Consider the following 17,617-nt stretch of genomic DNA (forward strand, 5'->3'; position numbering starts at 1 on the left):
ATGAACAACATGTCCTCCAGGTGTGCCCAGTTCTGGCATTGGTGGAGGGTCTTGACCCAAAGCTGCTGTGTGCTTGCTGGAGAACAGAGGCTGTTTCAGTGTAAGGAGCATGTCTCCATCATCCAGAGCCCAGGGCAGGTCTGGTTATTTCATTACACAGTCATCCATAGCTAGGTATGAGGCCACAGGGCAGAAGTAAGTCTGCGCTGAGCAGCATAAATATATGGTATCATTCTGTGAGGGATGAACAGTCAAGAATTTCAGAGAAGAGGCCTTATCCTCAGCATTCAATAGGTCTTACTAAAATCTCGTCAGAGCAATTGACCGAATGACCATGCCTAAGCCTGAAGTTCCTTGTGTATGAGGAAAATCACATATTAAATGGAGAATCAAACGATTGCATTTATGTAGGAGCCTTCTGTGAAAGAAAGGAACAGAAGAAGGGAAGGAAAAACCCTCAGTAAAACTAACAAAAGCATGTACAAACAATATGATTCCCAAGCAAATCATCTTTCCAAGAAAATTAATAATCAGATGTGAAAATCCTGAATCAGATATGGCCATGGTGGTTAGCTATGTCTTTTGGGATTTTTCAAAATAAAGCAAAGGAAAGAGCAAAATCCTCACCTCATAAAACCTCACTGTTACTTGTGTTGTGAGGAAAAAAAGAAAAAAAAAAAGCAGAATGGAGCTGCTAAATATTTGAGCACTGGCAAGCTGAGGAAGTGCAAGAGCAAGCAAATTCAAATTTATCTTTGATGAGGCGCCAAATATCCTGATGTGCAGCATGATTCTCCTAAATTAGGTCAAATACTTTCTGATAGATGTAAACCCAAGTGCCGATGAGGAAGCACTTCTGACTTTCTTGTATTCTAACACCTGAACTTCCTGCCAACCACCAACATCCTGTTTCTGTTACTGTCAGAGCCACTCATGCATTTTACAGTCAGATCTGATTAGTGCAGGCCAGGTGGCATTATTTGATGGGCCATTGTACGGTGAGTAAGCTTTTCTACTGAAATCAAGGCTTTTGACTAGCCCTAGGCGGGAGAACTTGTGTTTTATCAGCCTGATACATGCACAGTCTAGTCCTGCCTTTGCTGCCACTATGATCAATAGCAAAAATCCCCCAACTCCAGTAAAAACAGATTACTAGAAATCACAAAAGTGTATGTTTCTTGAAAAAAATCTCCTTTTCATGCCTTCGCTCCTGGCTGCTTTAGGTATATGGATGGCCTCACCCTTTCACAGCCTTCCACAATCAAACATTGAAGTCCTGAGGAAGTTGCTGTATTTGCCAAGGAACTTTTTTTTTTCTTTTTTTTTTTTTTTTTTCCTCCCCAGTAGTCTAGTGGTCAGAGCACTTGCTTCCAGCCAGACACGGTGCTGGGAGAAGAAGAGGTTCACGTCCCAGTTGCCTCACTCTGGGGCTTTGTGGTGGAGGGGAAGGGTCTTTGCTCTGTGGAGGAGTGGTGGGATCTGTGCAAAAGGCTGGGCTGAGCAGGGGAGGTCTGCAACTCCCTGCCTAGATCACTCCCTGAGCCAGAGAAATCCTGCGGTTTAGTCATTGCTCCAGAATTATTGCTAGATTTTAGTAATTCACAGTTTCCTTTCCTTCTCTTTTCCTTTCCTTTTCCTTCTCCTGTGTGCACCTAACTCTCCAGAGGCTGGATTCCTTTTCCTAGACTTGCTCCTATCAGCTCCATTTCCTAAAGTGGATGAAGCAGAGATCACAGACTGCAGTATTCCCAAAGCAGGGCTAGCGTGTGCACGTCTCAGCTCCAACTTGGTCATATGGAAATATGTCTCTTTTAAACCTATAGAAAAAATAACATTGGAACTGATGTGGAATGTTGACTAGCTCATCCTCCTCAAAACTCTTAATATTGAACCATCCAGAGCGGAAAACACGAACTGATTTGTAAAGTAAAAACTGAGTTCAGTGAAAAGCTCATTGCTCCCCTGCCACCCCCGTTAATAATATTAGCAAGTATTGTTTGATGATACTCTTTTCCCCTTCTCAGCCTTTAATTTCCTGGAGAATTGTACCTGAAGGAGGAATTTAGAGGACTGTGACTGTGAGATATGTTCTTTAACTGCAGTGGTTCTGGTGTAAAGGTGTGGTTGTTTTACAGCAAAATGTGCCGTTTGTTGAACACCCTGCGTGGAGCAGGCCACTGGCTGTTCTGCTTACATTTGTGGCCTTATGTGTCTCTTTAAAATGACATTAATAGCAAAGAGCATTACCACATGCAATTTAGCTGTTTAGGAGTTACCAAGAGAAGATAGTATTTATGCCAGGTTTTTCGTGACAGGTCAATTATTTTGTTAGCACAGGCAACAGTGTATTTGCATTGTGCAACTCTTCCTAGGAACTGAACTGCAGTGGAGGACAGGAAATCATGGGAAGCAGGATGGACTTGAATTAAAAGGAAGGGATTTGTTTTTCTTGCTTTTTGATGCCAGTGCCTGTTGAGCTGCAGTGACATACTGTACAATCTGTGTTTCTCATTATGCAACTAAGGAAAAGTAAAACCTGCAGAAGATTAAAGTAAAAGTGAGTAGAGTGCAGTTATTTTTGAGTTTAGTTTCTTTTCCCTTGTTCTGTTTCGCCGTGGTGACACATGGTCTCCACAGGTCAAAATATTTTATTCTGTAAGATCTTTGCAAGGTGCTATTTTACAGAACTTCCTGAGCTGAACTTTGGCCAAAGCTGTCTTAACCTAAAGGAATAAATGACCACCTAACTCAATACACAGTGTTTAAAATTCAGCCACTTCTGTAAATTTTATAGCTGATGAGGCCAAGTTACTTTCATAATCTGCCTGCTACATAAAGACTTTATGACTCAGACTGGGGGAGGTTCATAAATACTTTGCCCTTGATTATCTAAAAAGACACTATGTTATGCAGGTGTTTAATAGATGTCTCCTCCCCCTCCCTTTTTTTCTCTACAATCAGCATCTTATGTTAATTGCAAAATTGTGCACTTACTGTGGATTAAGCTTGAATAAAAGAGATTGCATGTTTCTGCTCAGGCACTAAAGGCTGTTAAAACTGACCTGCACTAAATTCAAGCTTGAAAAATTTGGACCACCAGAAGTATAACTTGTATGGCAATTAATTTTTGGACTTCTTCAAGTCCTCAATAAGGGCTCAGGCCCTTCACCATTGTTCAGTGGACAGTGAGCAGCTTTTGGAATGTGCTGATTTGTGTAACATCTTAATCTTGGAATAAACAGCTCTATATTAGCTGTATAGTTATTCTGCACTTGGTACTCCTTTTTACTAACAGTTCCCTTGCCAGCTGTAATCTCTGTGAGGACCATCTGTATGTCCTCACAGCTGTTGATCCCTCTTTCAAAATCCAGGTCATGTTTTCTCTGGATCTCTCAAACACATCACCTCCTTCCAAACTTTCTCAGCCTTCCAGGATGCTTTCCAGTCCCCCATATTTCACACAATTTTTTCCTTTTGAAAGGGAACATTTTATCTCAGGGTTAGTTTTCAGCTCAGCTCAGTTTCTGTTGACTTCGGCAGAGATTGAATTAGGCTCTGTAAGAGACCCTGAAGACCTCTGTCTATTCCTTGAACCTGACATTTCAATTCAGTGTTCAAGCTAGTGTCCTTATGCGTGCGCTTATAAACTGACTCAAAGCCCATTTACACCACCTCGGCATATGCCTATGGGTCATGTTTTGCGTTTACACTCGATTACCCTTGGTGTGTTTGTACACAATGTTAACAGATAACGGTTTGTATACCATGTAGCTGCAACAGACCAGGATGCAGCAGTCAGCTTTTCCTTTCACTCAGAACAGAAGCTCAAGTTGGGAGGATAAGTTGCGGTGCTGTAAACTTTGAGGAGTCAGAAGAGATTATTCATCCCCACTGGAAATGTCACTGCTAAAACCCACTTGGGCTTCCAGTCCCCAGATGTATTTTGGACAGAGGGGAGACCTTCAGCATTTTTTTAAATGACAGTCTTCTTAAAAACTGTACTGAAATTACAAAGGAAATGAAATCTGTAGAAAAGCAAGGAGAAAATAATATGGATGGCTGAGCAAGCCATTCAAAAGCCCTGGACTGTGGAGTCTTCACTTTATACTCAACATACAGACATAGCATTACCTGTTGTCCTCATTTGTGCCTTTTATTGTAGATTTAGAAATAGCATGGAAGTCCCATGCTATTTCAATACCTGTGATTGAAATGGTTGCTATATTAACCTTGGAAAGGAGTTTATGTAGTTTTGCATGCAGTGCATAAATTACACACATCAGGAAGAAAGATTACCTGGTTTTTATTAGTTCCAGAGTATAATAAAAAGATATACTGTACAACTCGCAGAGTTCACATGAAAAACTTCTTCCTCATTAGGCACGCTGGTTTTAAAAGTAGATGTCGAACAATAATTAGACATCTGGGAAAATAATCAGCAAATACTTCTTGGTACCTAGACCTTTGTACTTCTATACCCCAAGACTCTTCCTAAATATATGTGTGTATTACAGCACAGGTAAGTGAATGAGGGCATAGGAAGGTTTATGGACTCAGGGCTGGAATAACAAGAGACTCATCCTACTGTCAAAAAGGTGTGCTTTACGGAGTTGTGCTTTCAGCAGGGCAGCTCTAATGGCCAAAAGATAGACCATACTGAACTAACTAAATAAATAAATAAAAGGCTGACCAATGACAAGAACAATATTGTTTGTAAATGCTAGCTGGACAGCTGCTTGCTTGTACGCTCTGTTAGCACTGCTCAGCCAGTCACTGGCTTTTTCTGTGCAGCAGCAGTGATGAGATGAGAAAACTTACAGCAGCCAGAAACTCTGTAGGAAAATGGAAATCACATTACTTTTGGGCTGAGAATACTGGAACTGAAATTATTACCTTTGAGAAAGGCACCATCTATTTTGCGTATCATTATACAAATACAGTACATGCCAAGCCTGCAAAGGTGATAGCTACATGATATGCTCCAGAGCTGTGGACCAAACAAGTGCAGCCAGTGCTCTGGAGCACCGCACTTGCTCTCTGGCTATTACACTTTCTTGTCTGGGAAAAGCATCCCTTGGCTGCTGGCTTTGTAAAGTTGGCCTGACTAGTGTATTCTCCTCTTCCTGCAGAACCAGAATTCTTCCTGCTTCTCCTTTCTTCCTGGTTTTCCACGTCAAATAGACCCACATTTGCGTAAGACAGCAACTTGCATACGGTACATTTATTTACAGGACAGTGATAGATATTTCATTAATCACAATTACTGAGTAACTGTGCAAGATTAGATAGAGGAGGTCCTTGTACTTGAAAAGGGAAATTCCTCTCTCCTGGCTGAAAAAGGCTTTGAGGTACTGAACAGGTGTTTGAATTTGTTTTAAGCAGAAGGTAATAGCTATCTCCTGTTTGTAAAGCTTTCATGGCTTGCTTTGTTTCACTTCAGATAGCTGGCCTCCTTGTGAACAGGGACAAACCAGGGGAACCATCCACACAGTGTCATCTAATTTAGAGATCTAATTGCCCCATTGGCAATTGGGTAACGGCCTTTGAAAGATTTTGATTTGCACCTATCAGAGGTCTAAAGTAGATGTTGTGAACAGCCTACCTGGTGAGGGTAAATGGGAGTATAAGGGGGATAGAAAACCAAAAATAATCTCTGAAGCATTTGGCAAAAACTATTTCTGAAGGAGCCATATACTCAAATATGTGCTAGGGGTCTAGCAAGGGGGGTTACTGTTTTTTATCTGAGGAGAGCAATGGAAGTAGCTAGTAGTCTTACTCATTCTGCAGCACATTTATCTCCCAAATTCATACCAGTGATGTTAGAGACCATACCTATCCCACCTCTGTGCCAAGAGTCCATAAGATACACTGTCTCCAGCTCTGTGTCTCTCCAGGTTGCCTGAACAGTGATGGCACATGGGCAAGTCAAGAAATAACCAAACAGGACTATTCCACTGAGTGTTATAAAGTCATTAAGCCTTAGCCCACTATCTGTTGTAACTTATTGGGAGAGTACTTTACGTTCATTTCTGTTTTCAGTGCTCTGTCGGGGAACCAGAAGTCGTTTGAATCCCTGAGACGATACCTAAAATCTCAGCCTGAAAGTTCAATCTGACTTGAATTCCAGTAATAATGGGTTTCTGCTGTAGGGAAGTCGATTAGGGGAAAGTTTGGTTAGGGCAAAAATGTAACACAGGTATTGGTTTCAGTTTGAAGGGCAAATGGAGATTTGCAAATACTCTGCAGAGCTAGAAGGAATGGGGGCAGGAAATTGCCCATGATCTTGCATACCCACTTTCGGTATCAAAACTGAAGAGCATAGATATGATTTCACCTCACCCTCAACCTGTGAATTAGCTGGAGCTCTATCAGATAAGAAATCTTCATGATGCAAACGTAGCTGTTAGCTTTCATTTTAAGATGACACACACTGTTATTTAAAAATATTATCTATAGTAATATTGATCTTCCATGGAAACTGATTTCACACAGGAGCCATGTTTTCACTCCAGATGCATGCATGTTCTGATCCTTTGTTCAGCCCCTTTGGTATGGTTGATATTTCTACTTTTTCCCAGAACACATAAAAAAGTTGTGACTAGAACAGATTTACCAGGAGAAATAATGGGTCTGCAGTGGGTCTCTCTCCCCACTCACACTGCATCTTACAGAGTGTCCTTGGGCTCAGGACCTGTGGGAGCAATACCACGCTGGGGCTTCTTCCACTCTCCTGCAGCTGGAGGTGGCTTCTCCTGTGCTCATGCTGCCTGTATGGTACCTATTAAACCTACAGACCTTATTTTTTTACTTAAATCCTGTGAAAGAAGGTGGGGATTGGTGAAATTATCCCAGATCTTCAGCCTAAGATGAATGTAACTGAATTCAGAGGCTTCATTTCCATTGAAAACATTTTCATCCTCCAGCACACTGAAAACCTTTTATTCTACCCTGACTTATTTTAGGAGCATTGTAAGCAAATTAAACTATTGCTTTACAGCTACACAGAAGGTGTGGACTTCAGGACCTGATTCCACCTTCCATCTCAAGCTATGTCCCTATTCCCTGTTCTCTGCTTCTGCTGCCACCACCACTAAATGTCCCAGCACTCGTCATAGTACAGTCACCCTTTACTACCATCTCCTCTCAAAATTTGCAAATTATTTCTCCTATTTTGTTTTTTCTTGGTTGCTACTTAGTTTGTTCTTTCCCATTCTCATGATTAACGTGCTCACCTGTGTACACATCATGTGTCCTGACTACTGAAATCACTGATCTCTATTCTTCTACCCAAAGTCCTCAGAAGAGTGTCAGAACACCAGTTAGCAGCAGAATAAGAAAGGCCAAAGGATTGTTTGCTTTTTTAACAGAGCCCGGATGTTCAATTGCATTATAAAAAGGAAATAAAAGGGAGTGAAGAAATGCCAAGAGCTCTGACAGCATCTGAATAAAGGCCTAAGCTGTTTATCCAACTGGGTGCACCTCTCCGGGCCTTTTATCTGTGTGACCTGCACATCTTATTTTAGTACCGTAGTTACAGCTTCTTCACTATCTTCATTTCCACTGCCTGAAAGAGCAAGGAACATGATTTATAAAGACTTCAAGTTTCTTCCTTTCTCCATATGCTCTGCTAAGACTGGTGATCCAGGCTTTCCTCTTTCTTTACTTGTTACCAAGCTCAGTAAGTGGTGGGTGATGATTAGCTCACCTTACCCAGTCTTGTGCCCACTCCTATACTGTCAGATAAGGAAGAAAAATGTCCCATCAGCTTTAGGGCTTTTTTTCCCTCTGCTGCCACTGTCCAAGCAGAGTTTTACTTTCAACAGCCTTTGCTCCGGCCAGAGCAGAATACATGAAATTTGCTCATAGTTACAAAGACTCCCCTTGTTTTTAGTAATAACTTGTCAGCTGCATACTTGTTCTCCAATCTTTCAAACACATCTACCACCATTATCATCTTTATGTTATTTTCCTTAGATGACAGACTCGAGCCTCTCCTTGTATTTCAGTGCTGTGGCCTGGTCTTCAGTTTTGCATTAAATTAAAGCTTCTCTGCTTCTTAAAAATGTTATACTTCCCACAACTCTTCTACCTCCACATTTTCTCTCCTCGCAGTGCTGTGATGACCAGTTCATAGCATCTTGCTCAGATGAAAATTTCATTTTTTATCACATTCTTGCCACCATTTCGGAAACACAGCTTTAGAATTTATGGCGCAATGCACCTGCAGCCATGTCATGCTGCTTTTATAATGGAAAGAGGACTGTGCCTGGGTGCCTGGCTGAGCATGTTGATGGTCAGAAAAGACAAGTTTGCATTGCAAGGTGTGTTAGCTGGTGGAAGAGCGCATGGAGTAAGCTCTTCAGTGCTTGACATCCTTGAGCTGAGATTGGATGTTTGCCTAAAAACTCTGTGGAAGTTGAATTGCACATACCTGGCTTTGACAGCATTCACTTACACAGCAGGGATAACTATGTGCTTTGCAGGCCTAACTTACACAGTGCGAGGAATTCCTGGTGAAAACTCAGAGGCCTTTTCATTCTCTTATTCACATCAGTAGTCAAACTAGATGAATGTACTGGTATCTCTTAGCCTTCAAATCTTTCTAGCATGCAGAGGTACTGTAAAATGTAAGTAAGGGACATTAGGAACTAATGGCACACTTATCATTGCTAGGGCTGATCCACAAGTTGCATTAGGCTAACAGCGCAGTCTGTATGTTCTGAGCACATATAATGCTGTAGGCGTGGAGGTGTCTGGGTCAGAGCATCCTCCTGGGTGTCCTGGCACCATTCCGAATCTGCTGTGGAATATCTCCCTGCAAACCTGAGCACATTTGGCTCACTCTATTCAGTACGGATAACCACAAGTTGTGGAATCCAGCCACTTGTAAATAAGGACTTTGTTAGGATTAAACAAATGTCCCTTTCTTGTAACAAAAATAGAATAAAAACAGAATGAGTTATGTTGGAAAGAAGGAAACATTTAGTGAATATTTCTATGAAAGTGTTTGGCAATAGATGAGTATGTAAGAAGCCTCTGGTTAAAGACATTATAGTGATATGTTAGTGATTTTACCACGCAGTCAGGACTTTATCACCATGACTGGAGGGATCAAGCACGCCTACAAGTACCACACAGTGGCCAGTGGATTTTATTTGGTGAAAAATGAACAAATCCTTGCACTTGCTTTGTTACAGTTAGCAACAGAGAGCAAACAAACAAAACAGAACTCTGTTAGTGAAGGTGAACTTTTGTGATCATGAGCAGGAGCAGGCCAGGCAGTGGTGATTCACACGAGATGGAGCTCATTAAGGGTGATTTATTAAACTTCTACGTGGCTGGGAGTTACAAAAAATAAAAATAATAGCAAAAAATACCTATGACTGAGATTAAAATAGCAGAAAGATGATCCTACTTTGCCATGATAATCTTATCAAGAGAAGTAGAGTGAAGGAAGCTGAGCAAACATGGCTTATAGAACGGTTAATTTTTTGTTTTATCCTGCCTGGCTTCTATTCCATCCTCATCATACCCGCTCTTCTCCTAGCTGAAGACTGTTGGGTAATTGCTTTGCTATGCACAAGTATCATCTCCATTGTTCTGGTCTTCAAAATTCACATCCAAAACATGTTGCTGAGGTCCAGACAGAGGGGGAAATACTTTTCCTGTGTGGCTAATGCCCATCTGTCTTCTAACTCTCTGGCCTTTGCTGCTTTGTAGACTTTGAGGGCGGGGACATGCAGAAACGGTTGGGAGGGATTGAGCTTTTCTTTATGTGCCCTGCTGGCTTGCGTTTCTGTTTCTCCGTGGTGGCACAAACAACAGTTCGGAGCCAGGCACAGCAAATCTGTCTGCTATGCTGGGAAGCAGCTGTAGAGGAGAAAGTCAGATCCAGGAACAGGATCTGAGTACCATGCAGTACATCAGCCAAGTCAGCAACAATGAAGGGTCTTGAATGGCACTTAGCAGTCAAAATACGCTTGAAAGCTACTGCACATGCAGGTGGTGGCCCACACTTTGCACAGAAAGCAACACAGAGTCCCAACTAAGTTGCTGTTATGCAAGCCTTTGTCTCAGAGCTGGAAGAAACGAATACATGCATTGCTTACACAGCTGCCAGCACCCTGAATGGAGGGGCAGAAGGAGAGCCAGGGACTGAATGAGAGCACAGTGGGAAAGGATGGCATTGGATCTGAACAAGAAGGTGCAGGAGGTGGATGCATTGTTCAATGGAGGATTAAGTATGGGCTGTGGGTGAAGAGTATTGATGGCTAGATACGGTCAGCATAGTGCCCTAGGGGATACCTTTTTCTTGACTGTTGAAAATAGCATCAGTGCTGACTGCAGCTGAAGCCTCACTTCTTGTAAATGACTTCAATCATAACAGAATTAGTGTGACCACAGCTTCGCAGCGGGTGAGGTTATGCTTGTCATTCAAGCAGCTCCTATTGAGCATCCAATAACCCTTCGCAGCTGAATTAACCAGACACCTACAGTTCTATTAATTAGCTCCAGTCGTTAGCAAGTGTTTTACAGCTGCAGCATGGTATGTAAATTAACTTACTCTGAAAGTAAATGTGTGTTTCAGTCTTTAAAAAGCCAGGAAGCCCTAGCCTTGCTGCCTGTACATGAGCAGGGATGGGATGGGTGCCCCAGTGGGATGCAGAGGGACAGACACCCTGGGGGTGATGCAGTCCTGCTGCAAATGGCTTTAATTTGTGCTGCAAATTATTTCAAATCTGTCCCTTCCCCACTGGCTATCAGCATGGCAGTCTCTTCCGAGAGCTTAGGTCTGCTCCTGAGCACAGCTCAAAGTCTTCCACACTCCTTCCCCAGATTGACTGTTTACTTCACTTCCTAGCCACAGCCAGGAGTGAAAAGGTCAGAGGAAAGAGCTGGGCAGGAAGGGGAGGGACTGCAAGCACCACTCTTCGTTTGCTAGTTAGCAGGGAGGGTTGAAATCACTGCACTGTGTTTCCATTGCCCCGGGGGAGAAATGCAGCTAATTTGACAATGCTGGCACTTTATTAAACAGAGAATGAGAGATTTGGCAGCTGGCACTGCTACAGAAATCTTCAGGAGATGCCTGCTGTGCCTGTAGGTGTGACAGAGTCCCTAAATCAGTGCCTGCAGGTGAGCAGGTGCTTTAGAGAGCTCTTCCTTAGAGGGTGGGTCAGAGTGATGTTGTGAATGCACAAACTGCCCAAGGATTTTGTGTTTTGGAGCAGCCTACAGATACCTGCCAGAGATCAGCCTGGCCGTTGTGTTGTGTGCTGGAGAGAGAGCAGCAAAGAAAAGGAAGGGGAGGAGCAAGGGAGGTGGAAAGATAGGTAGTTTAAAAATACAGGCCAGCTTTATCTCCTTTTTCATTAAGAGAACTTCTAGCCACTTCTGGCCTTCTTGTTCTCTAAGGACATCTTTATTTTTTTTCTTTCTTTTTCTGAGCTACCTCAGGTTTGCATTTCACATTAAAGACACAAGGAAAGGATTTAGGCATTTCACTTGGGAAGATATGGGTCACTTCTCCTAAACATACTCTGAAAGAAAGTAGGTTTACTTCAGTCAGGAAGAAACCGAAATGTGCTCAGTCTTTATTCTTTTCATTTGATGTCCCTCATTGGGAAGCCCCTTACCATAAATCTAGTTCTAGTTTTGTTTTTCTCAGGGATGCTGGAGAACCTTTTAAGCCACCTTGGGCTTGTTCTACCACTGATGCTGTCACCTGGGCGCTCATTTATATAAAAAGGTAGGAGTCATTCACTTGGGGCCTGAGGGGTTAAAACACCATACAGATGGGGCTGGGAAAGGAGGACAGGGAGCAGGATAATAATCTCTGCTGACTGCAAACCAGTTTGGCAGACTTCACCCTGGAGTTTTTTTCCAGCTTAACTTCTTAAAACTGTTTGCATTCAGACAGTCACTTTGCTCTGTTCTTGTAGCTGCTGCATCTCGTCGTGTTTGTGGCTTCCCCAATTTATGCACTGCTGTGGGAAAATAGAGGGTTTGGCAACTAATTCCAGCTTTAAACAGAAATAACAGAAATGCTGCCTGACGGGCTCAGCCAGGGGTGGCTGACAAGGGAGCAGGAGGCTGCTTGGCAGGACAAACCAAAGAGCGGTTTTAGGGAAGCAGCACAGTAAAGAGTCATTATAATTAATACCTGTATGGTCTTTAGTTTTCTCTTTGTCACAATGGCCAAGGCACCGTGAATGATCTTTAGTCATGTTTGAGCAGGAAACCTATTTATATTCTGAAGAATTATCACTGATAGAAGAGCTGACTTTGTAGAGTAACTCATGCTGTACAAATTAATTCAGTAAGGCACACTATGTAACAGTCGGTTTCTTAAAAGTGGCTGTAGTTTTAAAGGGAATGTGAGTTACAGTATGGGGAAAGACCTTTTATCTTAGAAACTCTAGCGATGACTTCATTTACTGCTTGCAGTTACTGTAAGCACTACAGATCTGCGCTGATAGAGGACATTTCTGTGAAAGACACTGCCTTCTTTGAAGTGATTTGGTTCAGCTGGTTGTCTAAGCCTATTTTTCACAGATTTCAAGAAATGTTTGGGGGATTGCAGAATTACTTTATCAGAAGTGATATGACTTTTTTAAAATCACACAGATCATGTTTTGTCAAATTAAGCATCATAGTCACAGCTACGGCGCTGTGGGGCACTGATTTTACACTTTATGAGCAGACAAATGCAGAGGTGCCTTCACCAATTTCTTATAAGTGGTATTACAAAACAGCCTGATGTATTTTTAACTTTCTCTGAATGCAGCTCAGCCACTAGAAACTGAAGGTGCAAATCTATGGGCTTGTGCTCTCTGAGCCTGGTCATCAGGAGCTAAATCACAAATTCTTTTCAACTATAAAGTCTGTACCCTGTAGAACATCAGCAATTTCAGGCAAGAAATACATTTTTTAAGTCTAAAGATGTCTGCATCTTTGCTGTTTTTGCATATGTTGAGTTATAGAGAGAAATCATTCCCCCAGTACATCATAATGATACAGTGTCCACTGCCTTATGAAGTGCATGTGAATAGCAGTTTAGGACAGTTTTATTTTTCCTCACTGATATTCATGTGGTTTGGTTATGTCAGACAGCAACTTTTCTTGCTTAAAGCCTTGTTGCTTTTAATAGGTACAAGGGAAGCCAGCACTGGTGTAATTACCTCAGCCGAGGGTTTAATTCACCTCCTCAAAACTTAGGCACTGCTGTAGTCTTAAACACACTGCTCCTGCTGTTGCGTATTTAAGAGAGAGCTAGATTTTTAGGCAAGTTCATCCTGCGCATGCTATCTGCTTGCATCTTTGTTTGAGGCTCTTTGGGGCAGGAATCCTCTGCTGGACCAGCTCTAACAGCTTGTTCAGCAAGGCAAGGTATCAGACCCCATGGAGACCTGCCTGTCACCTGCACTCACATACATAGCAGATAGAGGTTGTTAACAGGATAGGTACCAGAGTACTTAGCACTGAAAACAGAGATGCTATTCTTTTTTTAAAAACTTTCACAATAAAGTTTATTACATTAATAGCATTAAAAATATTATAAAATAATAAAATACTCTGCTTGGCAGAAAAATTATGCCAGGGTTTTAAAACCCCAGGTTTGTGCAAACAGTTTTTGTAAACATAAGAAGTCAAGTGTTCAAGTTGCATCCCAAAATACAGTAAGTTGCTACAAAAATAAGTTTGCTCACTGTCAAACATGTTTAAAAACCCAGAAGGCTGGATTTCTTTACGCATCTCTCACACGTCCCTATACAGTTAATGCTGTACTTAGATCTGAAATGGGAAGGATTTCAGGTAGTCCTTTAGAACAGGATTGAGAGGGATTTGGTTTAAGTTCTCTCTTCCAAAAGTCTTCACGATGCTCTTCCGACAGAGCTCCTGCAAGGGCTGCACGCGGACTTTGCGCAGGGGGGTAACCAGTACCTTCCTTGGGGAGCTTAAGTAATGTTCCAGCAGCTTGAAAAGACAGTCAAAAGTCTCTTTGCTGCCATCCAGGCTGAAGCGCCCAGTCTGAAAGTTTATCCGGATGCTGGTGGGCCCAGTTGCTGTCTTAACACTGATAGCAAAGAAACAATTCTTCTGCGTGCTGTCCCTGATGAGGAAGGTGCCCTCGGGCTCAGACTTCAGCTTCTCATGGGCAGCACTGACAGTCAGAGGTCCCCAGTAAAAGCCACAGGCATCCAGCAGGCTGCTTGCTCGAGTGATGCTACTAAAATCCGCTTGCGAGCGAAAGGTTCGGAAGCGCGTGTTGCTCTGTGCCTGCAGAGTGCCGGGCTGGCCTGGGCCGTGGTAGCCTCGAGCCTGTGAACGATCCCGTGCTGGAGGGTCAAGTAGACATCTCGGGTCTGCTGCAACTGCATTATCTGCTGACACCTTGCTGTGCGCTACCATCCTACAGCCTAGACCAACGGATGCGGTCTTCCATAGCGTCAGTGGCTACGGCAGGGCAGCTTTCCAGTAGCTATTCTGAAATGCCAGAGAGACACAAAGTGAGATCCCCAGGGAAAAGTGGCTGCAATCTCCAAATGACCAAGTCTTCCATTCACATGCCTCCCACCCATTATAAAATAATAAAATATTCATTTGACAATTTACACTGGGCAAACAACTGCTTGCTTTTGGACAAGATTAGCAGTCTATTACTACTGCAGAGTCCAAAGCTCCAAAAATATTTAGCAAGGATCACGAACAGCTAAAGAGGATAATGCAATTTCCCTGCTGTGAGCCTGCAGAAGCATCTCAGGACCTGGAGTGACCTAAACGGAAGGAACCTCTCATTGAGAAGTCACCCGGTGCTTGCTCCAACAGTCACAAGTCTTCAGACAACAAAGCAAGGAGGTTCTCCAACCACTCTCTCTGCACCTCCCTCTTTCCCTTCCCCCGTGCCAAGTGCTGTCTGAACTTGCAGGCAGCATCATTTGGTGCTCTGGGTGCAAAAGAGAAAGCGGGTGAAGGCAGCAGAACCCCTGCAGCTGGGCACGAGCCTGCAGGTAACTGGGGAAGAGAGCGAGGTGAATAGATGCCATTGTGTGACCGAGGCGTAACTTGGAAGGGCAGCCTGCAGCACTGCCAATTTACACAGTAATCCTCAAACTCCTTCCCTCTCTCCTGTTAACCTGAGGCTCAGCCATAAAAGGCTGTTTCCTATTCCCCCAACTTTCCCTTGGGATAGCAATGCTCCAACCTCACTAGCTTACACAAATCAACCTCTATGAACCCTTAAAGCATTACTGCTCTGTCTCTCTCTCTCTTTTTTGTATTACATGCACGTTAAGTGGCCCAATCTAAATTGCTTCCTATTGATATATCTTTCAGCATGAGGGACTAAATTCATCCCTCGTGTTACTTCAAAGGAATTAGCAGTGCTGCACCAGGAATGAGTTTGGCCTGAAATGTCTACCTCTGACAGTGTGGTTCGATACATCTCTGCCGGCTGCCTTGACCTTACTGGCAAGCATAGATTTTAGGATTTATCCCTACAGTCAGATATAGATCTGCAGCTTGTTGAGAAACCTTGAAGGATTCTCAGAAATGAATCCCTCAGCCATCTTACGGTTCAGGGTAACATGCTAATGCAGATTTCAAAGAAAGTACACCGCTAGATTCCTGTCTGCACTAATTTAACAGCTCGCTGTTTGGTTTCAGTTAGGTCAGATTACCCTCCTGAAACACCACGGCGGCTTGTAAAAATCCTTCTGCTGGCAAATAACAGGCTGAAAGCAGCACCGGGCTTTCCTTGCACAAGCAGAAGAAAACTGATGTCAGTTTTTCCAGTTTCTGGGCCAGGATTATCGCTTGGCATTTCAAGTTAACACAAAATTAAGTTTCGGCGCACGCTGCTGACAAAAAACGGCCGAGCCCAAGGGCCGCGGGGCTGCCCGCCTAGAGCCACCCGGCGCCGGGGTAAGCTGCGGGGCCCCGGGGGGTGCCTGCCCCCGTCCTGCCCCGGTCCGCGGGCCCCTCAGAGGGACACGGCGGCTGATTCCTCTCTTACACCCCCCCGAGGCTCCACAGCGAACACAACCTCCGACCCAGAGAGGGAAGGGAGCCCACACCCCCACGGCAGCCCCCCCCCTTACCTTCGGCCGCAGCGCGCACCGTACGCGGGGGCTGCGCGCCCGGCGGCGGGCGCTCGGTGCTGGCCCAGGCGGCCTCCGGAGCATCCTCCGTGCGGGGCCCCCCCCTGCCTGGCTCCGCTGCGAGCCGCGGCTGCCCCGGGCGGCACCTCCAGCGCTCTGGGCCCGCTCATCGCCTCTGCTTTCTATTTAACGCGGCGGCGGCGGCGCTTTTCTGCGCGCCCGCCCCTCCCCGGCCTTCTCCGAAAACACGTGGCCCCGCTTCGCTTTCACTTTCCCAATGAGTCACGGCTCGCCGGGGCTCAGCCTAGCCGGGCAGAGCTGAGCCGAGCCGGGCTCCCGGCGGAGCGACGGGGGCAGCCGGTACTGCCCCAGCCCCTGCCCCGGGCCGTGCCGGGCCCCGCTGCTCCCTTATCCCCTTGTCCCCCTGTCCCCTTGTCCCGCTGTCCCCTTGTCCCCTGAAAGCCGCCCGAGGGGTGCCGGAGGAGCCCCGCCGCGGCCCGCAGAGGGCGCAGGACTCGGTGTGCCCGGTCCCGGGGGGCGAGGGGAGAGCCGGCGGGGGGCCGGGACGAGCGGGGGGCAAGCGGCCTGCCGAGGGGAGCGGGGCGGCACGGGCAGGGCAGGGGAGGGGGCTTCGTGCCTGGCTGGGGCATGGCCAACAAAGGGTGCAGCCTTGGAGCAGCAGTGGCTTTGCGCTGGAAGAGCATTCAGAGAAACCTGCGAGCCTTCCACTCGGAGGACCGCGCCGACGCTGCGCTGGTTTCAGAGTTCTCAAGCGAGAATTTCTCCGGGGCTTTCTGCAGAGCGATCGGACTTACAAGTAACTGTTCAAATCCCCAGCTGTATGTATGACCTTGGCAGAAGCCAGTGCAGGAGGCTTGGGATGCTGTTCTGCTCACCCACAGGGAGATTTGCCAGCCTCAAGTAATCAAGCCGGTGTTTGATCTGCTCCTTCAGGCAGGTCCCAGCAAAGTGTGCCCTCCTTCAAAGAGGATGCCGCTTAAAGCAGTAACCAACATCTATTTAAAAGGCTGAGAAATCTTTCTTTTGACTCTTCCTTTTTGGAAGCCAGTTGCCCTAACCTAGCGCAGTCATTCACCTTCCCGAGCGTGCGGAAAAAGTTTGTGAGGAATTCGCTGCCTCTCAACTCTGGAATCAATACATAAACTTGTCTCTTCTATGTGGTCGGGGGCATGCAGTATGACAGGTGATTTTTGGAGCCAGACTGCTTTACATCAGGAGCAGAGAGAGGGTGTTTTCCCCTTACAGTCAATGTGGTGTTTTGTGACAATGGAAAGGAAATATTTCTGTCGGATGATTAAGGGCTGGGGGCCAGAAAGGACTTGTGAGTTGCCCTTTGGGATGCAGACAAGGGGATGTATTTCCTGTGCTGGGGCTGTATATTCTTTTCAAAAGCCGCTGTGGTCAGACTGAGTTAGTTAACCTCGTGGTGGTACAGTGCCCTACAGCGATGGGCTGCTGGTGTACAGTAGGCGAACCTGGAAATTTCTGATGATGCTCTA

At 45.0% G+C, this 17,617-nt stretch overlaps 1 protein-coding gene across 1 annotated transcript; it reads right to left on the bottom strand.

Annotated features, from left to right (window-relative positions):
* Nucleotides 1–13,499: 13,499 nt before the first annotated feature.
* SOCS1 (suppressor of cytokine signaling 1) lies at nt 13,500–16,592 on the bottom strand. The gene is made up of 2 exons (XM_083799895.1): nt 16,098–16,592; nt 13,500–14,484 (listed from the first exon to the last, which is right to left on the bottom strand). The coding sequence occupies exon 2, from the start codon at nt 14,407–14,409 to the stop codon at nt 13,786–13,788; it is 624 nt and encodes a 207-aa protein (XP_083656021.1). The 5' UTR covers nt 14,410–14,484; nt 16,098–16,592; the 3' UTR covers nt 13,500–13,785.
* Between the last annotated feature and the right edge of the window lie 1,025 nt (nt 16,593–17,617).

The sequence above is a fragment of the Anser anser genome (genome assembly GCF_964211835.1).
Source record: "Anser anser genome assembly, chromosome: 15".
Classification (NCBI taxonomy): Eukaryota; Metazoa; Chordata; class Aves; order Anseriformes; family Anatidae; genus Anser; species Anser anser.